General features: G+C 31.6%; 2 protein-coding genes across 7 annotated transcripts; one reads left to right on the top strand and one right to left on the bottom strand.

Annotated features, from left to right (window-relative positions):
• Positions 1-4,750: 4,750 nt before the first annotated feature.
• Positions 4,751-10,390, bottom strand: LOC118045830 (OVARIAN TUMOR DOMAIN-containing deubiquitinating enzyme 7). Of its 6 annotated transcripts, none has more exons than XM_035054549.2 (12): positions 10,180-10,390; positions 9,627-9,733; positions 9,347-9,422; positions 8,843-8,992; positions 8,238-8,299; positions 7,847-7,931; positions 7,584-7,730; positions 7,388-7,508; positions 6,499-6,635; positions 6,227-6,321; positions 5,801-5,946; positions 4,751-5,319 (listed from the first exon to the last, which is right to left on the bottom strand). In XM_035054549.2, the coding sequence occupies exons 1-11, from the start codon at positions 10,225-10,227 to the stop codon at positions 5,820-5,822; spliced, it is 1,155 nt and encodes a 384-aa protein (XP_034910440.1). In that variant the 5' UTR covers positions 10,228-10,390; the 3' UTR covers positions 4,751-5,319; positions 5,801-5,819. The 6 variants fall into 6 exon arrangements, with proteins under 6 accessions (XP_034910440.1, XP_034910439.1, XP_034910441.1 ...); XM_035054548.2 differs by having other exon boundaries at positions 4,751-5,324; positions 10,180-10,389; XM_035054550.2 differs by having other exon boundaries at positions 4,751-5,324; positions 6,227-6,318; positions 10,180-10,389.
• A 6,605-nt stretch (positions 10,391-16,995) lies between these two features.
• On the top strand, positions 16,996-23,189 carry LOC118045829 (filament-like plant protein 7). Its single transcript, XM_035054547.2, has 6 exons — positions 16,996-17,251; positions 17,345-17,490; positions 18,656-18,800; positions 18,925-21,316; positions 21,606-21,666; positions 22,456-23,189. The coding sequence occupies exons 2-6, from the start codon at positions 17,395-17,397 to the stop codon at positions 22,954-22,956; spliced, it is 3,195 nt and encodes a 1,064-aa protein (XP_034910438.1). The 5' UTR covers positions 16,996-17,251; positions 17,345-17,394; the 3' UTR covers positions 22,957-23,189.
• Positions 23,190-26,979: the final 3,790 nt, after the last annotated feature.

Genomic DNA, 26,979 nt, shown 5'->3' with positions numbered 1-26,979 from the left:
TCCTTTTAATTACTATATTTTTTTTAATAAGCCATAAAATTACAAATATTTTTCAATTTCATCCCCTATCATTTTTAGCTTATAAATAATCTATCAAATTACAAATATTTTTTTAATTTTACCCCCTTGTCTTTTTTTAATCTTTCAAATTTGTTCTTTATTCTTTTAATTGGTATTTATTTTGTTTTTGATCATTTAAAAAAATTCTTCAAATTTTATCCTCATTCTTTTATTGTTTTTGTTTTCTTTTAAAAGTTTTTTTATTAATATTTTTCCAATATTTTATCCTTCAAAATTAAATTAGTTGAGAATTAAACTTCTTGATTGAACCAAAGTTTAGGATTTCAGGGGTTGCGAGTTTTAGAAATTAGACTAGGTTTAGGAGATTCACCTAGATTTGCATGATTTGTTTTTTCTTAAACTGATATTTTCTTATTTTTATCTTCTTTTTTTTTTTTAGTTTTGCTTTATTATTTTTTATGATTTGCCTTATGTTGGGTTAACCTCCAACTATTATTTTTCAATTTCACACCCTAAAATTTTTTTAATCTATAAATATCTATCAAATTACAAGTATTTTTTAATTTCACCCCCGATGATTTTTTATCTTTTAAAATTTGATCCTTATTATTTTTGTTGCTATTTATTTTGTTTGGGGTCATTTTTTTGAAACACAAAAATTCAAATTTCATCTCCATTCTTTTTTTTATTTTGCAAGTTTTTTTATTAATATTTTTTCAATGAATTAATCCTACAAAATAAAATTGGTTGAGAATTAAGCTTTTTGATTGAAACCGAGTCTAGAATTTTATGGGTTATGAGTTTTAGATATTAGATAAATTTTAGGAGGTTTGTCCGAGTCTAGAATTTTTATAGATTACGAGTTTTAGATATTATATTAAGTTTGGGATCTTTGTTTTTTTTAAGTGATGTTTTTTATATATCCCTTCTTTTTTGTGAGTTTTGTTTTTTATGGTTTGCTTTTTATTGGGTCAGCCTCAAGTTCATGATGAAGATCACCGGTTTCAAAGGTGTTGCAGGTTCATTTTTTCAATTGATTTATTTTAATTTAGGTAAATATATATATATATATAAGCAATTTAAAAAAAAAAAGCTATATTAAATTAGGTAAACTCTAAAACCTCGTGATAAATAATTTTATCCTTCAACATTGAGTTGTTTCACAACATTGATTTTACCCGATTTACTCTTTTTTTTTTTATTTTTTTTTTATTTTTTTATGGTTTTTCTTCAATTGAGTTAGCTCTGGGTTCATGACTAGGATCATCGGTTTTAAATGTTAACATGGGTTCATTTTTTTTCTTTTTTTAAATTGATTTATTTTAATTTCATCATTTAAACTTTTATCACTGTTTTTTTTTCTATGATATTATCTCAATATTATGCCTATGGTCTTAGGGTTTTCAAGTTTACCCAATTTAATATGGTTTTTTTAAATTGTTTTTTTAAATATATAGTTTCACCGTTCAATATTGAGTTGTTTGATAATACAAATAGATTCAAGTCTAGTTTTTTTTACCTTTTTTTCATTTTTTTTATTAGTTTATTTATTTTGTTGCATTTTTTTGTTTATTTTATTTAAATTACCAATTGAACTAATGACTTGGATCTTGGATTTTTTTTACCCCGGTATTTTTTTACTTCAAAAAACAAAAACATTTCAGTCCACGACAGAGCGCAAACAACAAATCTAGTTTAGTTCTATGTCTTGTATGATCTTTAGTGATAACTAGATTTGTTACTCGTGGTTTGCCATGGTGAGAGCAATTTTTTTTTCAATGCAAAATAAAATGTTACAGTAAAAAATAATCCAAGTCCTAAGTTATTGGATCAAGTGGTTATCTAAACAACAAGGAAAAAAAATGTAACGACAATAAATAAACTAACAAAGAAAAACAAGGTCGAAAGAACAAACCTGAGTCTATTTGGATTATCAAAGAACCTAATGTTGATCTAATAGAAGGCAAACCATAAAACATAACAAAGCAAAACTAAAAAGAAAAAAAAAACATAAGCTTTTAAAAAAGAAAAAAATAACAACTAAGCAAACTCAGATAATACTCTTAAACTTGGTGCAATCTCAAAACATGCAAGTTGTTAAATTCTAAAATCAGTTTTAATCAAGAAACTTAACTCTTAACCAATTTAATTTTGAATAATAAAATCGTTGAAAAATATTAAAAAAATAACTTGCAAAAGCAAATAAAAATAGCAATAAAAAGGAATGAGGATAAGATTTGAGAGAAAAAAAAAACCCAAGGAGGATGAAATTTGAAAATAAATTTAAAAAGGATTCCAAACAAAATAAATCACAATTAAAAGAATTAGGAAAAAAATTGAAACATGAAAAAATCACAGGATGAAATAAAAGAAAATATTTGTAATTTGATAAACTATTTATAGCATAAAAACTATAGGGGTGAAATTGAAAAAAAAAAAAAACAATAGAGGACTAATTGAGTAGAATCAAACCTTAAAAAATAAACATAAAAAAAAGACGATAACAAAATAAGACAACATCAGGTTAAAAAAAAAAAAAAACAAACTTTAGCGAACCTCCTAAACTAGGTTTAATACCTAGAACCTGAAATTTGTGAAATCTCAAACTTGTGCTCAATTAAGAAGTTTAAATTTTTAAAAAAATTAATTTTGAAGGATGAAATCATGAAAAAATATCAATAAAAAACTTACAAAAGAAAAGGCAACAACAAAAACAATGGCGATAAAATTTTATAGAAAAAACCCAAGGAGGATGAAATTTGTTAAAAAAACAATTAAATAAAATGATATATAACAAAATAAATAGCAACTAAAAGGAGGATTAAATTTAAATGATAAAAAAATAATAGGGGGGGAATTAAAAAAAAAAATTTTGGAATTTGATAGATTATTTATAGATTAAAAAATAGTAAGAGGGTGAAATTGGAAAACACTTGTAATTTCATGGCTTATTTTAAAATAAAAAAATAGTGATAAAAAAGATACGGTACAAATGTGAAGGAAAAATAAATGGCAAAGGGTGCTTTAAAATTTTGCATGGGTTGTGCAAAATTCGAGGTGGAGAGATAAGAAAAAACAATAAAAATGATCTTTAGCATCAAACCAGCAGCGCTTTGCCTACACACGTCATACCACCGTGTAGAGGGTGTTGAGATCTTTCAAATGCTACCCTGAAAAACCATTTTTCATGTCCTCATAGAGTGAGTGCGGGGTCGTCCACACGCGGGCACATGCACGCCAAAAGGTTTTTTTTAAATAATATTAAATATATGATAATTATAATAACACCCCTAAAAAACCTCAAAATCTACAACAAAATCAATAGAAAATGAGCAAAACACCATTATAAGAGAGTTTTAATTGTTTTATCTCCAAGAATATCAAAGTAATTGCACTTTACCTAATAAAAAGAAAGTACATAAACACCTCTAAGCCTAAAGCATAAGAAGTTTTTAATCCAAGGCTATAATAGTGATTTTATTGTACATAAAAAAAAAAAAAAAACAAATCTAACCCCATATCATATGTTAAAAATAATTATGTTAGGATAAAAATATATTTTTGCCTCCAATACCCAAGCCAATGGGTTTTTCTTTGAAGGCCAATTTCTCACCTTCACTATTATAATGAATAGTTATTTGTGTCTTGGAGATAAGTAAAACCTTATACTTTTTGTTTGGTTCATTTTAATTTTATATTAAAAAAAAAAATTCAAATGAAAATTAAAACCTGTTCAAACTAACTGATCACTTTCAATTTGGTCAGTTCAGTTTATATAGTTAAAAAACCAAAAACACTTTTATCAGTAAATTGGAAGATCCCGGCAGCACAAGTGGTGGGTATTCGGATCCTACGGCCATGACCTTCCACTTTTGTATGGCGGTCTTTGGTGGATAAGCGTCTTGTTGTCGTCGTCGTAGTGACTGGCAGAGGCATCTGCATCTAAGTGGCTAGCGAGATTACACCCATTTTTTGAGGGATTCTTTTTACTAGGTCAGAAAACGAGTCGGAGTCAAATAGTTCTTCTTTTAGCGGGCATGACTTGAAACGCTTCTGTTCCATAAATTTTGTATGTTGTTTTTGTTGTTTTCTGGGTTAAAAAATGCTTATGCTAAGATCAGAAGTGCCACCTTCATCATCTACACCCATTTCATATTGTTCTTGAAATAATGTCATTTCGGGAGGGTCCAGTGGAAAGAAGAGCAGTTGTGGTTTTTGGTATGGAGATTTAGAGGGGGGTTTGCTAGGATTGATTAGGGTCTGGCTTTTTGAACTTCTTTTAGTTCAATTCGAACCAGTTTGTTTGATTCAGTTTTTTAAAGCTAAAATCAAATTAAAATGAATTTTTAAAAAAATTTATAATCTATTTCTCTTAGTTTTTTGCTTTTTTGGTTTAATCAGTTTTTTTTAAAAAAAAAAAAAAAAATTCACCCCTAGACATCATACATGTACTGGACAGCAGAACAATCATAATGAGCAAAATGTTATAAGTATGAACCACATAAATGAAAAATAAAATATTGAAGAACATGATTCTTTCATCACGAGTAAGCGAACATGATTCTTTATCACCAGCACGCACAATTACTGTAGACAAGCAGAGGTAACTTAATGGTAATCATCCCACACCCAGAACGGCACATATATATATATATATATATATATATATATATATATATATATGAAATGGGCAAGAGGCACCTGCCGATGCATACAAAGACACGTACCATGATCCATAAAAATATTGATTGCTAATTATTCGAGGGTTCTTGACAAAACAAAGCTAGTCAACAAGGAGCAAGTGGCTGAAGGCTAATTTTCTGGCCCTATACAAGATTGGACTATCATACCTAGAGTGGAACCCATGTAGAAATTATCTTCTTCTTCTTTTAATTCTCTAACAGGATGGTCAATATCCTGAAGATGTTCAGAGAAACCAAAATTTGTAGCTCCTACCTCTACTTTCCCTTCGTATTATTTTGAACTGAATAGTTTTAGTTTTGCCCAAGAAGAATCTTTATAAAAAGAAATCTTGGGAACCATGATCTCTGCACCTTTTTTTTTTTCAGAAGCTTTTTCTTGGTTACAACCCTTCTTTAGTGCGTCGTGCTTGCTTTCAGATATATTGACGACAAAGCATGAGCGTCAACCCGAGGCATAAAACTGACCTCAAGGCCTGTAGATACCCAGCTTGCCTGACTAGGTGGTGGTGAACTGCCCGGAGGGTTTTTTTTTTCTTTTCTTTTTCTTTTCCATTTAGGATGGGGGGCAGGCATCAAGTGGCAGATACCGGGCGACCTGCACTGAGGAAAACCAAAATGATGCTCAGCATATCAGAAAGCTTGTACTCAAAAACAAACCAAGCTAATAATAACATATGCATAGATGAGAAAAACATTTGTTGTGAGAATGTCAACAGTTCATAAATAGCATCAGGAAACTTCATCTCATCTCAATACACTACCTCTTCCTTTCCTTCTCTGTATCTCTCTCTCTCTCATTTCTGTTCATCATGTCCTAGATAACTACAGTTGGAAATAAAAAATCTCAATCCTCTTTCAAATATATATGTGTGCGCGTGCGCGCGCAACTAGCTCTTGTTGCCGGTTTAAACAAATGCAGGTTAGTGGTTTATATTACTGAAATCACTATATGACAAAATAATTACTGAACCATTAAAAGAAAAACCAATCCCGTTTGATTTGCAAAACAATGATGCAAATTCACAATTCAAAAGAAACAGAAAGTTGTAAAGACATAAACTGGTAGTGGCACTCACATTAAAATCAAGCTCATGGTCATATACAAAGAGCACCCATGTCAGGCAGCCAACCATCAGATCCACTGGATGGCACGGATTCAGCATGTCCTTTCTTGTTGTGCTTTGTTTCTTTTTTACTTTTTCTAAAGTCAACTTTTCGGTCACTGACACAACAAATATGCTGTGTTAGATAACAAACTTTCAGTTGGGGTGATGGGAGCATGATTAAACTTCAGTGATAACTGAGTAAACAAAAACAAAACAATCACAGAATTTTGTGCAACAATCAATGAAGCATGTCAACTAGGCCTAACTCATTTCTTAGTTATGTGAGAAACTTCCTTTCTGTATTTTGTGTCTAAAAATTCCATCTTCACCAATAAAAGCAATATCTTATTAGCAAAACCACACACACACAGAGGGTCTGGAGTTCAAGAAGCATACGCAATCTTAGTAGACAATCTTCCCTTCACAGCTCCACAATAAGCCTTGTGTTTCTTTTTGGATCCACAGGGACAGTCCTTGTTTCTTGGAATCTTCTGCGGTCACACAATGACAATAAAATAATGTTCATAGTAATAACAACAAGAATGAGAATGAGGAACACAAAGATTGACTATGATAGTAATAAAATTAATGAATAAATGACAGGCGCCAACAGACTCCAATTTCAAGGAAGAATCGACCATAGGGTTCTGTATTAGTATATAGAAAACCTTGCCATTTTCTCTGGAACTGCTATCATCACGGGTTTGTTTGGTGCGATTATTGGATGAAACTTGTTCGTTGGTCTTTGTTACAGGCTCGTTCTTGTATTGTTCACAGTTGCCGTCTACACCATCTCCTTGACATTCTAAGAATTATGAAGATTGGATAAGAAAATGTAAAAACAACACTGAATATCTTGAAAAGCAAGACCAGAATATACTGAGATGGCTGACATAGAAAGGTCTTTCAACAAATTTTTCAGATGAATTTGAGAGTACAGTATTCATAACAGACACAAGTATATGCAGGCATACACAAGGAACAAATAGAACATTTTTTTCTTCTAAATCCTGGCATTTTATCAACTCCAAAACAACTGATTTTAATGCAAGCACAGACTGGCATTCAATTAAAGCTGAAATTCTAGGGAAAGTGCGCCAAGTCATTGATACCAACACAAATAATATTTATCCTTCGACAACTGCCTCGGCTTTAAGAAATCTTGATTGTGAAAAAAATAAAGAAAAACAGAGAAATGATTCTGCAGATCAAAGCATAAATTCAAAAAAAGATGAATCATCTTCCCATTACTTGTAGAATTGACCCCTAAGGAAGGACTCCTTATGAAACCATGCTATGTTCATTTGACTAAATGATAAGGCATTCAGAGGTCAGAGCCAACTTTCTGAAGTGTTTACAGAACCATTAAATACTCTTAAGGAAATCATTTCCATGAAAACATTTTGCTTATCAGAGAAAATCATCACTTCATTTCTTCAAGGAAGATCACACAAATAGTTCCATAACTGGATGAAATCTCAGAACATGGAAAGTGATAGCTAACAACAGCCAACATAAGATTATTTAACATGCAACAAAAACAATGAAAGACTTTACCATAGGAAATATTCGTGTCAGAACAAAGGGAATTATTTTCTGCTGAAAAGAAATCTGTTTCTTGCTCCGCTATTAAAAACTCTATTGCAGCATCAACATCACCATCAACTTCTAGTAAAACCTAGTAAGAGATTAACAGCAGTATTGGGACATTATTTTCTATAAAACAATTCATATAGCAGGAGACTATTTCTACCTGTTTGACTTTCTCAGCATTTTCACAACCACTTCCTGCCATGATCAATTTAAGGGATCCTGCATCAAAACTGTCCTTTGCAATTCCTGCTTTAGTGCTAGACACAGCTTTTGCTTGAACAGATGTTGCTGAAAGATCAGCATCAACCTTTCACAAACTAGAAGTAATCAGGATATTGTTACCAATTACGGGTTAAAAGTAGATGACATAAATTTATAAGAAAGACATAACTGCTAAGGATCGTAGAAGATCTAGAGAAAAACCTTGATTATAATTGGCTGAGCTGGCCCATTACAAGGGTCATCCTTTGACCGCACACTATTGTAATGTTCCTCATCATGATAAGATCTGAAGAAATGTAGGAAAATCAAATTGGATAACTGAAACATTACTCCTATTATCAAATCTAGCACTCTTAAGAAAAATCTTAGCAATTGAAAATCAGTGGTCATACACAAAATAGAAATAATCAAGGTATAGTCCCAACTGCAAGGGATAGATACATAGTTAGTTATCCATTCATCAAATGCACGTACAGAAATCATGAGTATAGGGGGCATTCATTAATTTTGGTGATTCTCCACTTCTATAAGGCCCAAACACATGCAATGGAAAAGACTGCTACAAACATCATAGATATTCAAGTATACTTACAAATGGACCATACAAGCTCCATGCTGATCAAAATTGCGGATGTACCAACGTGGTGACATGTACTGTATCGAGTAAATAATGAGCATATATGAATCCAAGAACTTCTTGAAGCATATCAAGTAAACAAGTGTGTGTGTGTGTGTGTGTGTCCGTCATTGTGCCCATGAGTGTAGGGGAGAACATCTGTGTGCATTTCATTCTTATGTTTTCTTTGTGCGTATGGTTTATATGTCTGTCCATTTATTCAGTTCACTTTGTACATATATTGCATATGTGCAAAGATAAATTGGATTGGTATATCAGTTATATAATCTTCCACTGGATAGTGTAGTGTGCTTCATGCTTCCCACAAGTACAATTTGAAACTGAAAGTAGACAATCCATATCAGCTTGTAGTAATGTTGTAGCAGTTTTACAAGTCACTGGACTAGTTTTTATGACTTGACCTCACAATCAATCTAGAATCTCTTCAATACCATTTTCGACATCAAAAGAATAGCTTTGAGGGTGATAACCAATGGAAATGCCCAAAGGAAAGACAAACTAATTCTATTAGTATGGAAACAAGTACACAAATGAGAGCTGCACGAAAAGGAGAATCTCACCCGGTGAACACATATATTACTATGTGTAACAAGAGAAGCTGCTTGTAATTCCATATGTCCAGCCCATGTGCCATCCTTTTCCATCAATTGGCAATATTCATCAAATGGGACGTCATCCTCAATAAAGGGTTCAAACATTTCACGAGTGTTCTGTAAACACAGCTCCGGTATCAGATTGATTTGCAGGTTAGTATTTATCAAATAACATACACGTGCATGCAGCACATACAAGCACACAAGCAGGCAAGCACACACGCGCACAGATGGAGAGGGGCAGGGAGAGGTAAAAAATCAAATCAGTTGCTTGCTAATATACACAAATATTCCTCACATATCTTGTATGGCTAGTAATATAGCTATAACATAATCAAAGAGAAATTTCACATTGACATGCAACAGGAATGCATTGACAGTTGATAGAAAGCAAATTCTTAACACAATTGATACTAACATTGGTTTCATTTTCAATCCACATAAAAATTTTCTTTTACAGTAGGCATTTACCATTATATACTGGACCACCATACTGCGATACTTTCCATGTTCCTCCTCATTACCTTCAAGCTGATCTGCAAGTCCCCTGCAAACAAACAAGAGCAAACACCTTAAGCAAGACTAAAGAGCAGCTCCAAAATACATCAATAATTCTTTCCCCAGGTTACATTAGAATGAGATTATTCTGCAAAACAGATCAAAATTCAAAACATGTGCTTATGATGCAACCCACCAATATATCATAATAAAGTACACAATACGCAACAAAAAGCAATCCATACACACAGACCTGAAAAAACAATTACCATCTGCAGTCACTTGGATAATTTTTAGGCCCAATGCATCAAGCTGAGCGCGAAACTGCACGATATTGGCCTGCTTTCCCTGTTTTTTCACCTGCAAACCATACAAATTTCACTTGGTCACCTCCCACAAAACATCAAAGGCAACAAAAAATTTTAACATGCCTGAATCTAAGTGGCTAAAGAGAAACAATTTATCACTTCATCACCTAAAACGCAGCAAAAACTACATGGGGCGGACTAAATTAACCTTTTTCACCACTAATCAAGTACAGTGTCAAATTTGCAACTTTTTTTAATCAAAAGATAACCTTGTTACTTTCATGTGCTTAATCAAATTTTAATATTGTATTACATGATTTTGAACACCAAAAAAAAAAACCACCACCCCATATAAATAGTAACAAAAAAGAGAAATTTCAAATATAGTATAGCATTGAATAAAAATCCGATACAGTAAGGATGGAAAAGGAGAAAATTTGAATATTAAAAAAATAAAATCAATATAAAACAGTAATTTGTGGGGGGGGGGAGACTTACATGGGGAGTTTTCTTGGGTTTGGACTTCTGCTGTTTGGTTTTTACCATTGCTTAAGATTTGATTGCTTTGTTTAAATATAGCTGTCTTCTTTGGGTCGCCTGGACAAGGCACGAGCGATGGAGGAAGAAGACCGAGGGAGCAAGAGGTTGTCTTCTTTGGGTCGCTTGGACGAGACACGACAAGGACCTGTCTGTACCTTATTTTTTTTTTTTTTTTTTTGTTACATTAATACTTCAGTCTTAGTCAAGCCCATTAAAATTATGGGCTGCCTTGAGGTCTATACAGTAAAGAATCTGATGTTATAAAGTTTATTTAAAGGGTATTTAAGAATGTAATAATGGTTGTTTTTTAAATATTTTTTATTAAAAATTTTATTAAAATAATATATTTTTATATTTTAAAAATTATTTTTTATATTAATATATTAAAATAATCTAAAAATATTAAAAAATATATATTATTTAAAAACATAAAAATAAAATTTAAATTATTTAAAAATATTTTTTAAAATTAAAAAATAAACATATTATTAGATTTTGTTTAGTATTGTGTTTCAAATGATTGAGTAAAACTTTTTTTTAAAATTATAATTTTAAATCACTTTGTTAATATAGTGATATTAAAAATAATTTTTTTAAAATAAAAAAAATATATATTATTTTAATATATTTTTAAATAAAAAATATTTTAAAAAATAATAATTTTATAAGTCTCATCCCATGTAATTCAGGAAATTATTGGAGGTATTAGAAAGCGTGACTCAACAACCTCAAGGCCCACTATAGAACTAGGGCGACTCACCAAGTGTTGGCAAGTGAATTTGATTTCTAATGTTATGAAAGCGAAGGAGAAAGATGTTCTTATAGGTTTGGATTTGAATGATCTGCCTAATTCCTAATAAGAAAAATATTTAAACTTATATTTAATATAACTTTTACAAATTGATTTAACTTGTTTTTGAAATTTTGACTATTTTTACTAAAATAATTATAAATAATTTTTAGAAATAAGTTTTAATTTAACTGTAAGTTTATTATAAAATTGATTCAAATATTCTAACTTAATAAAAGATTTCAGATTTTTAACTTTTAAATTATTATTTAAAGTCAGTTTTACGTAATTTATGAGAAGTAATTTTTTACTTTGAATCATGGTTCAAAAAAAAAATATAAATAATTTATGACAAAATGGTTTTAAGTTGGAAATATATTAGGTAAAAATATCTCAAGTCAACTTATATATATATATATATATATATATATATATATATATATATATAAGACATTTAGTATGAGTAGAATGTATAAGTTAAAAGTTTTTTAAAAAAAGAAATTATTTGCAAAATCATACGAAACGAAATCTAATACTGTATTCTTTCTAAAAAATTGATTTAAATTATTTTTTATCAAATATGTTTCTAACTAAATTTATTTTAACTCATTTTTTTCTTAAATTATTTATGAAAATAAATTTTATTCTATGATTTAAAGTTAAAAGTTTTAGTTAAAGATCTTACTAAACGGATTGGATTCACAGTATAAAGTTGACATAAATTATCTTAATTGTTAAAAAAAATCAACATTATTTTTTTCAAGTTCCCATAATCCAATGGTAGACAGAACCCAGGTGGAACTTAGATCTTGGCAAACGTATGGTAGCTCCACCGTCACATGGCGCTCAAGTTCGGACATGTCCGCGCCTAACTCCAAGTTGAGTCTGAACACGTTCGTGCCCAACCATATATATGTTTATATAATAATGTGTGTTATAAATATTATTTTTTTCTCTTATTATTCAAAGTGTTCATATCAAAAATATTATTATTTGTGTTATATTAATATTATAACTCACAATATTGATATAAAAAATATTATTATCTGTGTTGTAATCATCCTTGAAATTTTTGATATAATTATTTGTGTTATAAATATTATTATTATTATTATAATTAATAGTATGAATATTAAAAATATTATCATTTTTATTTTTATTATGATTAAGAATATTAATACTATAAATAGTATTATTTGTGTTTTAATTATTTTTATTTTATTATGATTTGTATTAATATTAAAAATAGAATTATTTTTTTTTATTATGATTAAAAGTATTAATATTAAAAATAATATTATTTGTGTTATAATTATTTTTATTTTTATTATAATTAAAAGTCTGGGCGCATCCACACCCAACCCAAAGTTGGGCATGGATGCTTCCACACCCATCCCCAAGTGGGGTTGGCCCTAGCCACGCCAAAACCCAAATTGGGGCTACACACGTCCACGCCCACACCCACGTTAGGTCTAGACGCGTCGACACCTAACCCTAAGGTGGGCATGGAGGCGTCAACGCCTAACCCCAAGTTGAGCTAAACATGTCCATGCCCGCTCTTAAGTTGGTTCTGGATGCGTTCATGACCAACCACATGTGTTAATATAATAATGTATGTTATAAATATTATTTTATCTCTTATAATTCAAAGAGTTCATATCAAAAATAGTATTATTTGTGTTATAAATATTATTTTTATTATTATAACTCAAAGTATTGATCTAAAAAATATTATCATTCATTGTAATCATCCTTAAAATTCTTAATATAATTATTCATGCTATAAATATTATTATTTTTATTATAATTCTAAACATTCAAATAAAAAATAGTATTATTTATGTAATAATAATAGTTATTATTTATTTATACTAATATTATTAATAAAATAATTAATAAATTTGAAAAAACAATCATTATTAATATTAAAAAAATTATTATTTTTTATATTATAAATTTTTACAATAATTTTTATAAAAACAAAAAATCAACCTGCTGCATAGCGCGGCATCCAACTAGTAAATACTAGCAAAGATAGCATCTAAAATTACAGATAATATATATTTTTTTTATGATAAATGTCATCGACCCAAAAGCTCATGCTAACTGAATTATCTTCTTTGTAAGATTTTTTAGGTCAACTTAAACATCAAAGGTCTTTCTGGCTCGAGGGGCTTGTTTTATTGGCCCATCATATCATTAAATCGAAGAAAAATCAATACCCGAGGAAACTGGGCCTCATCAGTAGGTATGATAATCAAGTAATAGCATCTGCTAAGCTAACATCGGATAATTTGACGTCGGCGGGTAAATGAGTTTAATCCAGGTGATGTAATTTGTGGATGAAAATCAGTTGTTGCAAATCCCTTTCACATTCACATGCATTTTCAATTCAGAATCCAACCCTTTGAACCCATTTTGATTTCTTGTGTCGCTGAACAGACGTAATAAACGAGGGCCTAGAAGGAGCCTTGGAAACCCACCGGCCGGCCATCACAACGGGATCAATCCTTGCTGGAGGTGGCAGTGGCTGAGCGGCTCAGCTTCAAACCGAAGTAAACAGACGGAGAATGAAAGGGAGCTGCCGAGCGCCTAGACGTGAAGGGGCACCGGACATGTCCACTCACCGGTTCTTTTTCCTCGTAGGGCCTCGAGTACTTGAGCTTCTCGACTTGACATCACTTTTCCATGAAGAAAAGGATTTTGTTTCCCTTTTTTGCTGGTAAATACAGGCACTTGCCAACAGATCAACAATGGCGTGCAAATTGCCAAAGTCAAATTGAGAGGGCCCAAAGCGGCCGCAAAAGGCAGTAGCTTTTCGCTAAACATGATAAGGATTCCTGATAATTTGCAGTTGAGCCATTAATTAATTCTACTAATTTTCGCAGTTGCTTGTGAATTATGTCAACTTGTTTGGAAAAAGCAAAGTACTTTGGTTACTCTCTAGAACGTATCATGTTTCTTGTGACTCCGTGCAGAATATTTGCTTTGTGGAGTAGTTGCTCTCTATGCTAATTGCTCTCGCACTTGAAACGTTTAATTCACTGTGTTTCACCTGTTCATGATTCTGTATAAATTTAAGAATCCCACTTTGTTTTTCAAGGCTTCGGAGAAAAAACTAATACTGGATATTTTTTCTAGATTATTGTAGATATTTGGATTGGTTTATGTTTGTCTTAACTAATTTCACGGATTTTAAAGTTAATGACTATATAAATATTTAATGGTCCTAAAATTTACAGAACTTAAACTAGTGTCTTCTGAAAAGCAGATTCAAGATTTAATTAATGTGTTTAGCGGTATGATTGTGGTTGCTTTTCAAATAACTTTTCGTGCTAAAATACATATTAATAATTTTTTTTTAATTTATTTTTAATGTCAGCACATCAAAATAATTTGAAAACACTAAAAACATATTAATTTAAAGTTAATAAAAAAATAAAAAATTTTCAAATTTTTTCAAAAGCACTTTTAAAACATAGAAATAAATTGGCCCTCAATTAAGCTACATTCCTCAAGATTAATTATATCTAAATATTTTATCCATCGAGACAATATAATCTATTTTGTTTTGAAGAGATTTAGATTATTAATTTTGAAATTAAATAGTTTTATTTCTTTGAAAATAATGATTATTAAGCTAATCACGTGTGATTGTGTTTTAGCTATGAACAAAAAAATGTACTAAGATATGTTTAGGGAACAAACAAATGAAGAGTACAGCACAAGACAGGACCCTAAAGGAGAATTAGTGCGCCCTTCAACAACCTAATATGCCAAAGAAGAAAAAGTGACAACAGAACCACCAAAAACCATAAGCATCACTTTCAGCATTTAATTAAACCAAAAGAAAAGGCCACAGAGATACCTGGAGTAAGTGGAATGCCTAATCATTATTCATACTTTTTAAAATATTTTTTATTTAAAAATTTATTAAAATAATATTTTTTTATTTTTTAAAATTTATTTTTAATATCAACTTCAAAACAATTAAAAATTTAAATTTTATATCTTAAAAATAATTTTTGAAGTAAAAGAATTTAATGTATACCTTAAATCAAGAGCACTCACCTTGTCTAATGTCAGATCCGGACATAAAGCAGCAACATAAGACGGCAGCTTCTACATCCCTTCATCTCCTTGTTTTTTTCCTCTTTATTTAGTATATCTTAAGCAATCCTTGTAGGCTTATTCCTCACGTTATCATGGACATGAACCTTTGAATTAAAAAAAAAAAATGATATAAAAAAACTGGTCTAAAAACACACTAATAATTGACTGAAACCCAGCATATTTTAAGCACACTTGTTTGCTTCTTCTTCTTCTTTTTTTTTTTTTTTTAAATTGGTGGTTAAGAAGATAGAAATCACTTCCACAATTATATTTTAATAGTGTTTAGAATAGTAATAATTAATTATTTTTTTAAAATATTTTTTTTATTTGAAAATATATTAAAAAAATATTTTTAAAAAAAATAACGCTGACATTAAAATATATTTTTAAAAATAAAAAATATTATTTTAATATATATATATATATATATATTTTTTAAATAACAACATCCTACTTTTATTTGCCACGCGTTGTCGTAGCATTTCATTAAATGTGGGATGGGACAAGCTTACATTGGGACACACAGTGCAATTATTTCAATTGCAACTGGTGATAAATCCATGACTACTGGATATCTGGGGCTACGAATCAATTAAGTTTGAAAAAAAATATTTTTTTTATATGTTTTATATTTTCTCTTTACAAGCTTCTCAATGTTTTTTACATGAAGTAAAGATCGATATTCTCCTTATATACACCATCATTTTTATTTGTATAAAATATTAAAATTATTTTTTTATATTTTTTATATTTGGCTAATTTCATAGATTTAGCTTTTTTTATACATCAAAATTACCTTTTTCATTTAATATCTAACTTTTCTCAATGTTCTTTTGTTGTTGTTTACAAAAAAAAAAAAAAAAATCCACACAAAGACATTATAGCATGAAAAAATGTATGTTACATTATCTTATTTGAAAATTAAAATAAAAAAAATCAAATCAAGTCTTCTAGAACTTTATTGAAGTGCATTTAAAGAAATATATTTATCTTGAAAAAATATTAAATTATATTTTTTAATTTTTTTAATAGTTTTGATATGTTGATGTGAAAAATAAAAATAAAAATTATTTTGATATATTTTCAATAAAAAATACTTTTAAAAAACACTTTATATTATGATACCAAACATACAAATCATACCAAAATAATATAGAAAAGACAAAAGCCAAACTCATGATACAAGTTTAAATAAAGATAGTTAAGATAGATATTTAACATCATCTCCAAATTTAAGATAATTTTGAAAATGATATTAATTAGACATAGGCATACCATTTTAATAAAATATAATAATAGAAACCAATCATGAAATGAATGAGTACACTTAATAAATTCTTTTCTTTATATGTAGAAAAATAAATGTATCATTTTATAAAATAGATTAATCAAAATTTAAGATATCAAATAAAAGATTAACATTACCAAAATCTATTCTCAAATTATATATATATTTTTATTTTTTATTTGAATATCAGAAATTATTTTTTGGTTAAAAATAGATTCTTCTATCTAGGTTTATATTTCTTTGTCAATTTTTTTTTGTTTATATTTCTAAATCAGATTTTTTTTATAATAGGTGTCGTCTCCTTTTTTTTTAAAAAAAAAAAATTAGTTTAAAATATTCAAATTCAAGATTAAATTTAGTTTAATTCACATTAAAAAAAATAAAAATAATTAGTGATATAGCCCAGACAAAATCCACAAAAAAAACTTATAAGTACTTTGACTTTTCTTCAGGAAAGCCAAGGTACAGTGTCCTTGCAGACACACGTACACAAATGTACACAGAGTCTTTATTTCTTCTACAGTACGGACGTTATTTTTCCAATTTACAGACCTACAGTGACAGACAGTGATGTCTTAATCTCTCTCTCTTTATCTTTCTCTTCTTCTTTGAGGGCTCCCCTTCGTTTATTATATTTGTCGGCAGGATCATAAGCATTGCACGTTGTGATATCAATTGTGTTTCTGTCTTGCATTCTCTTCTCTTTATTCAGAGCTTCTTTTCTTTCTAGTTTTGAGTTCCATTTTTATTCAAGAAAATCTGATCAGGTTTTCCGTGCATCGATCAAGATGTCGACATTTCATGGTTTAATGATCCATTCATGTTAAATGTTCTTAATGGTAGGAAAATCTTGTTTTCTTTATATGTTCTAGTCTGTATTATATAAGATAAAGGGGGTGTTTGATGGTTCTTAATCTTGTTTTTACTGGCAGTTCATGAAGATTTCTAGTGGTTTGAAGTGCTGGCTGTAGTGAGTGAAGTCATGGACCATAAAACATGGCTGTGGAGGAAGAAATCTACAGACAAGATTGTTGCTGCAACTGATCGTAAAGTTGAACTTTCTTCAAAAGAAGAAGAGGTAAATCACTGAAATTCTGGGACTCCTATTCAATTCTGTATATTAATGCAATCTATTAGAATCATCAGTTAATGCAATTTTGTATTCTTTGATTCCACAATGTATGTTCTTTGTGAGCAGAAGTCTCAATTATTCTTGAAAAACCCCAATCAATTTCCCCTCTAATATACACTAAAAAGATTACCCTTTTTCTTGTGCCTGATTCTGATCAGATAACCAAATTATTTTGCTTGTTTAAAGATCAGATTTTGTTGGTCAAATTGTCTTTGCATGTCATATACAAGAACACAAATCGCTGCTTTTCTGATTTACAGGAGTCAGCCTTCACTGTTCACCGTAGTTTATTCTTGGTTGATTTCATTTGATAACTGCGGTGACTCTGACAATTAAAACTTGTTGCTGTGTTCTATTGAAGTTCACCGTCAAATAAACCGGCCTCGACGATTGGTCCACAATTAATCCAGATTGGTTTAGTTATGCCTTTTACAAAAGTCTAGTTAAGAAAATGGAGATGTCATCCTGCCTAGGTGATAAGAATTCTCCTCGTATGCTAGTGGAGACTTGACCTTGAAATCCTTCATTGTGCTAGCTTAGAAAAATCTAGACATTATCCTGATTTACTAAATGACTTGAAAGAACAGTTGAAACAATGTTCCCGAACCAAAAATTCAAAATATTTGTTGTCTGTGATGTTTGAAGAAATGTATTCCAGGTGATGGTCAATGACAAATTGACATGGTTATTAGTTCCCCGATTTTATATTTCTGATAGGGATGGGATATGGAGGGAAGAGTTGATCACTCTCTTTGAGGAGAGGCACCTGCTTACTAATTCTGATCTCATTTCCGTGTACTGAACCATGATTCACTTCAATCCATAAAGCCTGTCAAGGAAGGGATTTTCTACTCCAATGGGACTCTTCTGTGTAAAACTAGAAATAATTACTCTTGTGTTATGGTCTGTAGTGATTTATTGAGGTCAATCAAGTGAGTTCTCTCTAGGTTTAGTGTGTAGAAATGTGCATGGAAACTTTAAAACTGGTCACAGAAGAGAGATAAATCAGCTTGGCAAGTCCTTGCTTGCTGGAAGTTCTACAAATAAATCACATTTATTTTTGGAAGTGATTTAAATTTTGGATGATTACTAACAAATTTGGATGTTCCAGATACAGACACTCTTGGATAATAAGGCAGAATTGGAGAATGATCTGAGAATTTTGAGTGAGAAGCTTTCATCTGCCCTGTCTGAGTGTAATGCCAAAGATGATCTTGCAAATAAACAAGCCAAGCTAGCAATGGAAGCCATGGCAGGTAAATTACCAAATATTATTACGTCTCAGTACTTTAGTGGTAGGGTTCTTATGCTCATTTATCAATTCACATTGTCAAAGGTCTTCTTAACTTTGTATGCTCTATGATTATTGATTGTTAATAGTCCAAGAGAAAGCAGAAGCAAAAGCACTGTCTCTAAAGCAAGAATTAGATGAAGCATTACAGCAAAGAGCTGCTGGAGAAGAAAGATTGACTCATCTGGATGCAGCCCTCAAGGAGTGCATGCAGCAGCTACGTTTCGTTCGAGAAGAGCAGGAGCAAAGGATTCATGATGCCGTGATGAAGACATCCAATGAGTTTGAAAAGTCCCAAATGATTTTGGAAGAGAAGCTGGCAGACACTGGTAAAATGCTTGCGAAAATAGGTATTGAGAAGGCTAATCTAAGTAAGGCTTTCTTAGAAAAAGAAAGGTTGGTTGAAGATTTAAGTAAGCAAAAGGCTCAGGTGGAGGCAGATTTTATTGCTCTGAAGGGTAGGTTAGAGTCCACAGAAAAAGATAGTGCTTCTCTCAAATATGAAGTACGTGTGCTAGATAAGGAGCTTGAGATCCGAAATGAGGAAAGAGAGTTTAACCGCAGAACAGCTGATGCATCTCACAAGCAACACTTAGAGAGTGTGAAAAGAATTGCAAAGTTAGAAGCAGAATGTCAGAGGCTGCGTCTCCTAGTCCGCAAGCGATTGCCTGGCCCTGCTGCCTTGGCTAAAATGAAAAGTGAAGTAGAAATCCTTGGAAGAGATTCAGTTGAAGTGAGCAGGAGAAGGTCAAATTGTAGTCCTATTGGTTTAGTGGTTGACTCAGCTGTTGGAAACTCTGCTGAATCTCCCAGCAAAAAGATCAACTTTCTGACTGAGCAGTTATGTGCCATGGAAGAAGAAAACAAGACTCTTAAAGAAGCCCTTGATAGAAAAACAAATGAGCTCCAATCATCGAGAACCATGTATGCTCACACAGCTTCCAAATTATCACAGGTTGAGTCACTTTTTGATGAATTGCCAAAAGGACAGATAGCCTTAGAGCGATCGAGGAGCGTGCTTATGCCACAGGAGCTCTCTCTGGCCTCAATGTCTGAGATTGGCAGTGATGATAAGGTTAGTTCTGCTGAATCTTGGGCTTCTGCTTTGATTTCAGAAATGGAGCACTTCAAACAGGGAAAGCAAAAAGGGTCACCAACAAACAGAACCATAGGAGTTTCAGATATATCCCTGATGGATGACTTTGCTGAAATGGAAAGACTTGCAATAGTCTCAGTTGATAAGCAGCTCGAAAGTCCTCATGTTTCTTCTGACAATGTTAATGCAATTGGTCAGGAGGTAATTCCAGTATCAGAATCTCACTCTGGGGTATCAAACCAGGTGATCAAGTCTAAAGACAAAGCTTCCGGTTGGCTACACGACATTCTGAAAGTCGTGTTGGAGCAAAATCGTGTCACAAAAAGAAAACCTTGTGAAATACTGGAGGATGTTAGAATAGCTCTGGAAAATATAAATCATACAAGCCCTGCAGAATATGTTGATACAAGGCAAAGCTCAACACATTCAAATGGATTAAACTCCCCTCATGTTGGTGGATACATCTCATGGAAACCTATGTATTCAGTGACTGATTCACCAGGTGGAGTTACTGAAGCTGAGGCCTTGTCGATGGATAAGAGCCATCAGCAAGTCCAGTCAGATCTCGGCAAATCACTCTGCAAGATTATTGAGCTTATTGAAGGGGTCGCTTTCTCATATGCTGATTATGGTAACTCAGAGACCTTGACCAGAAAGGATGGGGATTTTTTGCCATTTAAGAATACAGAAACACCTCCAGGCTACATGGTCCGTGTTTTGCAGTGGAAAACGTCTGAACTATGTGCTGTATTACAGGAATTTGTCCATGCTTGTTATGATCTTTTGAATGGAAAATCTGATGTGAACATGTTTGCCCAAGAATTAGGTTCTGCTTTGGACTGGATTATGAACCACTGCTTTTCCATCCAAGATGTTTCAAGCATGAGAGATGCAGTTAAGAAGCATTTTGATTGGGATGAATCACGGAGTGAGTATGAAGCAGAGGTTGTTGCTTCAAATGGACATCACAACTACTTTGAGAAGAAGGATGAATGCCATCAATCTACTATCAGAGACGAAAATAGAAAGATAAGAGAGGAGTTGACTAGTATTGACTCTGCAAAGAGAGACTTGGAAGCGAGACTCCAGGTAGCTTCTGATAAGAGCGAGTCCTTGATGAATCAACTTAAGGAATCAGAGAAAACCATTGAGAGCCTGCAAACAGATTTAGAAACTTTGAGAGGTTCGAAGGCAATGTTTGAGAGCCAAATTGAAAACCACAAGTTGATGAAAGAAGATGTTGATACACAGCTTACAGAGGCCAAAGTTGAATTAAACAAGGCTCACCAAAAATTATCTACATTGGAAATGGAACTTGAGAACAGGAAGAGTTGCTGTGAAGAATTGGAAGCCACATGTCTTGAACTACAGATCCAACTTGAAAGGTATCGGATTTTATTTTTAAATGATTTCCTTCTTTTGAAGATAAAACTAGGCCCGCAACATTAGATGAAGGTAACATAATAGATGCTAGATAGAATTAACTAGTTATCCTGCGTTTTAGGATGCCATACTCTTCATGGCCCAAAAAGTTGTCTAACTTGTAATTTTTCCTCAAAAAATTGGCTGATTCTAAAAAAAAAAATAATATTAATAGTAATAATAATAATTAAAAAAAAACAATTTACCTGCATTATTGAGAAATCTCATTTATCTGATATTTTTTATTTTCAGTATGACGAAAAATGAAATCCCGAACTCTGAACCCCATCAGGACGAGAGCCAACTCCGGACTGTAAGTTCATATCATGTCACCATGTGTATACAAATTATTTTCATTTGCTAATGCAGTTTAAGCATTTTTTTACAGAGCTTTTATTTATTTATTTACATATAGACAAATAAAGATTGCCTTTCTATTTAACTTCTTTGGTAACTTATAAAATCTCGTAGAGAATGGCAGTACTGCTTGGCATAGAGAACATACAACTCCTTAAGAAATGTACTTTCAACTCTCTAACAAAATACTAGATTTTTCCCAAGTTCGCGTGAAGTCAATTTGCATATGGGGTCAGTTGAATCCTATTAACCCTTCTCTTGGAAAAATGAGGCATTTGATCTTCTGCTTTACCTGAAAATTAACTTCGGCTCATTTTCCTGAGTTTGGATGAAGTTCTGTGTATAGTTATGATTCCCATGAAGAATACGAAATGTTGGGATTTTTTTTTTTACATTGAAGGGTCATTGTCTAATGCAACAGAAAAGGTCTCGGGTTATATTATTTGAAATCTGTAAGCTTCTACTTCATGCAAAACTGCTGAACTTTGCCAAAACCACCTGACCTTTTTAGTATCAGTGAAAAGAACAGAGAGTGATTTTTTTTCTGTCAATATGCAGTACATTCTCGTTCTTCCAAAAGGCAGAAGGAATAGCTAGAATATCTGAACAATTATTCATTCCAATTATGTGCTATCTTCTATTCTACTTATATTATTTGTGTATCTGATGTTTGTTACGTATAAATTCCCTTAATTACATGTACACGCATCTCATTGTTGAACCAAGGGCTTCCTAAATCTTGCAGGATTGGGAGATAACGGCTGCTTCAGAAAAGTTGGCTGAGTGCCAAGAGACAATTCTAAACCTAGGGAAGCAGTTAAAGGCATTGGCTTCGCCAAGCGAAGCAGCCCTGTTTGACAAGGTCATATCTACGTCTGCTGACACAAATACGATCTCTGTCACCACTTCCACAAGCACAGCCTTGACACCCAAGAACAAGGTACTGATCCAGAGGTCCTCTTTGCTAGATCAGATGCTAGCAGAGGACACCGATAAAGTGAAGGACACCAAATCAGTCAAGTGCAAAGAAAGCGATAGCAATACCAGTTCCACCGTCATTTCCATCGAGCCTCTTGAGAAGATACTCGTTTTGAATGGAATTAAACACCAGGATGATGGTGTTGCAACTAATTCTTTGGCCATTGTACCTAGCAAGAAAAGGGGAGGTGTAAATTTGTGGAGAAAGTTTCTATGGAGAAAGAAGAAATCAAACACCAAGAAACCATCCTTTCCATTTGCCCCGTAATAGGTCACCATATATGATAAAAACTTGTTGCACAGGGTTCTGCTTGGTGGTGGCTCTCGATTTTGTTGTATACTAGGGATCGAATTCATTAAGGTTTGCCTCTTGTTGTTTTGAGAGCTCTTTTTTTTTTGGCTTTTTTGTGTGTTTTCTACTGTACATATAACGGTTTGGCCCAGACGAGTTCTTGCACTTTAGTGGGATATAAGAGAAAAAATCCACGGTTGTGAATTTAACCTCCTTCCATTCCTTTTATTTTCCGGTCAATGCGTTCTAATTCCTGAGGGGGTCTATGCATAGTACAATGATTAAGATCCTGGGTTTTGCAGTCACTGAAGCACAAGACTACAACTTCAGGTTTTCAGAGAAACAATGACTTGATGGAAAACTAAAATAGTTTCCAAATTCCTTTTTATGGATACGAATCGGATAATATCCTGAATCCTGAGGCAAGCTTGAATTTGGGGGTCATTTGTATACTCAAGTTCGAATCAGTCACCATTGATTATCTCCCAGTCTAGCAAATAGGAAATATGAAGTTTTTGGCTGTTTCAAAATTTAACTTCCTGTATATTTCAAAGCTTAAACTGAAAATGGAATTCCCAAAGATGTTGGATTGATTATATCAATCATGCTAGATACTCAATCTCTATATTCAACAAATCTTTGCAACATCGTCAAGTCCTGCCTGTTCATAGCACTCAGCTATCTGTTCAGCAGCTTCGTCCCATGTCCCTTCAACAGAAATGCAGCTTCGTCCACAAATTTTCATAAGCATTCAAAACATAAGAATAAAATGCATTAAAAATGATATCTAGCCGGAAATGAAGAACAAGAAAAGTTGCGAGGTGAAAAATCTGTTACAAATATAACGGAAGAACGGATTCTAAAACAATGTCATGCCTTGATGAGAGTAAATACGTGAGTTGAGGTTTTTGTGAGGAAAAAAAATTTCTTTACTGCTAACTTTTGTTTCAGCTATAAACAATGTTTTTCAAAAGTGTTAAACAAAAAAGAACAAAAAAAGAGAACTGTGAAGGAAAGATAGGATAAAATGAAAGCTCTGACAAAGAATGGACCGTTTGGTGTGCGGTCGAAATTGCGTTTCGTCAAATTTCAAGCTAAAATTGAGTACTTTTTAATGGTCAAAAATGCATCATTAGGTATTTGAGCTATTTGAAAAGCAAGACGCTCTTGGTCGTAAGGAAAAAGGAAGTTGAGATGCTTTCCATTAGAGCTACAGTGAATAATGAGAGTGTGGGAGATAATTCTAGAGATAAAAAAATAAAAAAGTTTTCAAAGGCTGTTGATTAGTAAATTGCTATGAAATTGGTAAATGAGCAATAAAAAAAGATCATCTTTCATACTAGATATCGTATTAGTAACAAGATGTGTAGTATGATTATTAATAGTAAAAGTTGTGATAATGTTGCTTGTACTATACTTGTTAAGAAATTAAATCTAAACAATGTTAAATATTATAAACCTTATAAACTTTGATGATTGAATAAATATAGTGACTTTATGGTGATTAATTAGGTTTTTATTTATTTTTCAATTGAAAAGTATAGGGATGAGATTTTGTATGATGTGGTTCCTATACATGGTAGTTATTTATTGTTAGGGCGACCTTGGTAATTTGATAAAGACAGGCCAAGCATGATGGATTTAAAAATAGTTATTCTCTTTTAAGAAGGATGAAATGACAGACACTTTTGTAATATTATCACCTAGACAGGTTTATAAAGATCAAATGAAATTGAAAAGGAAAAATGAAGTTGGAATGATAATATAACAATGTGGGGCCATGGTTACCATGTAAAAATATATATGAAAATGGTTAGTAAGACGTGATTATCTGAAGTTATTATCAACTAATGTTTTCATATAGTGTTATTGGAGGTAAAAATTGATAAAAAAAGCTTCAAATGCTTAAACAATACCAATTAAAGCTGAAAAGAGAAAACAAAGTTGAGAATACAAATAAACCATGTGATGTCATGAGTTTAAAAAGTAAAAATAAAGCGAACCTTAAGGGAAATAAAAATAAATAAATGATAGAAAAGACTACAAATTCAGCTAAGGGAGAAAAAATGTCAATTGAAGTTGAAAGTGGAGATAAGAAAATAAAAATGAGAAAAGAAGAGAGTGTAGAAAATATAAGTAAACACTTGAGTATCTATACAAAAGAGACTGTGATCAAGAGTGCTTATTTTTATGACATGTCTATGATTTTACTTGTGTATAAGGAGACATATTTTAACACTAACAATCTTGATTATTTTTATTCCTAGCATTGCTATCTCTTTGTTACAGGATTTTGAGGATGATAGAGGATAATTAAATTTGGATTTGAGTTTAATTTGTCCTACCATGCATCTTTACTCCAACAAGCATAATTTTGGATTCAACCATTAGATCAAGTTGAAATTTTTCTAGATATTTTCATAGATTTGTTTTTAGGTAAGGTTAAAATTTCAGATCGATTAGAGTTTTATAAGGCTTTCTAATAAAAGGTTGAATTTGTTATCTAGATTCTGCTATGTATTTCTTGATAAGATCCATAGTGGTTTGTCATTGATAAATGATGCAATCAACAATAGTATAGTAAAATATATACATCATATCCCTAGACTTGATGATATTTTTAATGAGTTGCATGAATCTTGTATGTCTAGTAAGAATTATTTGAAAATTAGTTATTATCAAATTAAGATGAAAGAAAGGGGTGAAGAGAAAAATAACTTTAAGACTAAATATGAATTGTTTAAATGGTTAGTCATGTTGTTTAGTCATACTATTATACATAGAAATTTAATGATATTGATGAATCATATATTGTATATATTCATAGGTAGCTTTGTTGTTGATTACTTTGATGATATTTATAGTAAGAATCTATGTAAGTATATTAAGTATTTATGATTTTTTTTTAATATGTTATAAAAAATTTGTTATGTGCTAATCTATTAAATTTAAAAAACTATTCACCATTTAAAATAGTTTATGGTTTAGCTCTACTACATTTGATTTCTTCAATTACTAGTCTTAGCCTGATATTCATCAGGCTAGTCTCAGCCATTTGGACAAGACCAACGTTCCTTCACCTTACTTGTGAGAATTCATTTTCTTATTCATGGATCAATTACTTCAGTGTCACTTCAATTACTAGAACCAAAGTGATATTCCATAGTATGAACGTCTTTGTAAATCTTGTCAAGTTAATACAGAGAGTCAAGATGGGAGATGAAAAAGAGAGAACTATGTTCTTTCAATAATGAAAAGTTTCCATTCCATATGGGTTATATCCCTTTATATATGATTAGAGAAGACGGTTACTTCCTTTAATAACTTTTCTAATAACTTGGACCAGGCCCATCCATCATGAGGACCAAGGCCTAACCCAATAACCAACATCTCCCACTTCGCCTATGAAGGACTGAATCTCTCTAATACATTATACTTCAAACTTGCACAAGAATTTCATACTTGACGAACGAACCGTGCGACCTAAAGCACACAGTGAAAAGAGCTCCAATATATAAACCCAATACAGGCCATATAGGAGACATTAACCTCATAATTAATTATTCCTTAAAGTGTACTAATATACCTCAAGCATTTTTAGTTACACATGACTGAATATAATTCAATCCCTCAAGAATTTCATATTCAATCCATCCTTACAATTACAAGTACTCTAAATTATATGAAATCTTATTCAAATGATATGATCCCGGTCAGTGAATACAAGTAACAGATGTAGAACTAAAATTACCTTTTCTTTCACTCTCATATCAATCAAATCTGAATTAACTTGCTTTCCTAAGAGTATTCCTTTAAGTCGAATCATCCCATGACTATAGGATATACTCCTAAAGTAGCGATCATTAATACATCACCTCATGATATAGTCAAAAGTCACAAAGGGTAAGATTTTGAGATCTTAGATATGATCTTTAGGACTCTTATAATAAAGAAGCAGGGATCCATTCTTTATTCCTGTAATGGTCGCTAGCACATGTA

This window comes from Populus alba, chromosome 5 (assembly GCF_005239225.2).
Source record: "Populus alba chromosome 5, ASM523922v2, whole genome shotgun sequence".
NCBI classification, from domain to species: domain Eukaryota; kingdom Viridiplantae; phylum Streptophyta; class Magnoliopsida; order Malpighiales; family Salicaceae; genus Populus; species Populus alba.
The sequence above is the reverse complement of the archived record's forward strand: the minus strand, read 5'-3'. Positions and strand labels throughout refer to the sequence as shown.

Coding starts and splice junctions, on each gene's coding strand:
- LOC118045829 (XM_035054547.2), top strand. CDS start 17,395: ATGGACCATAAAACATGGCTGTGGAGGAAGAAATCTACAGACAAGATT. Junction 17,491..18,655: donor TTTCTTCAAAAGAAGAAGAG/GTAAATCACTGA, acceptor TGGATGTTCCAG/ATACAGACACTCTTGGATAA. Junction 21,317..21,605: donor CTACAGATCCAACTTGAAAG/GTATCGGATTTT, acceptor TTTTATTTTCAG/TATGACGAAAAATGAAATCC.
- LOC118045830 (XM_035054549.2), bottom strand. CDS start 10,227: ATGGTAAAAACCAAACAGCAGAAGTCCAAACCCAAGAAAACTCCCCAT. Junction 6,636..7,387: donor TGACACGAATATTTCCTATG/GTAAAGTCTTTC, acceptor CATAATTCTTAG/AATGTCAAGGAGATGGTGTA. Junction 5,947..6,226: donor AGATTGTCTACTAAGATTGC/GTATGCTTCTTG, acceptor TTGTTGTGTCAG/TGACCGAAAAGTTGACTTTA.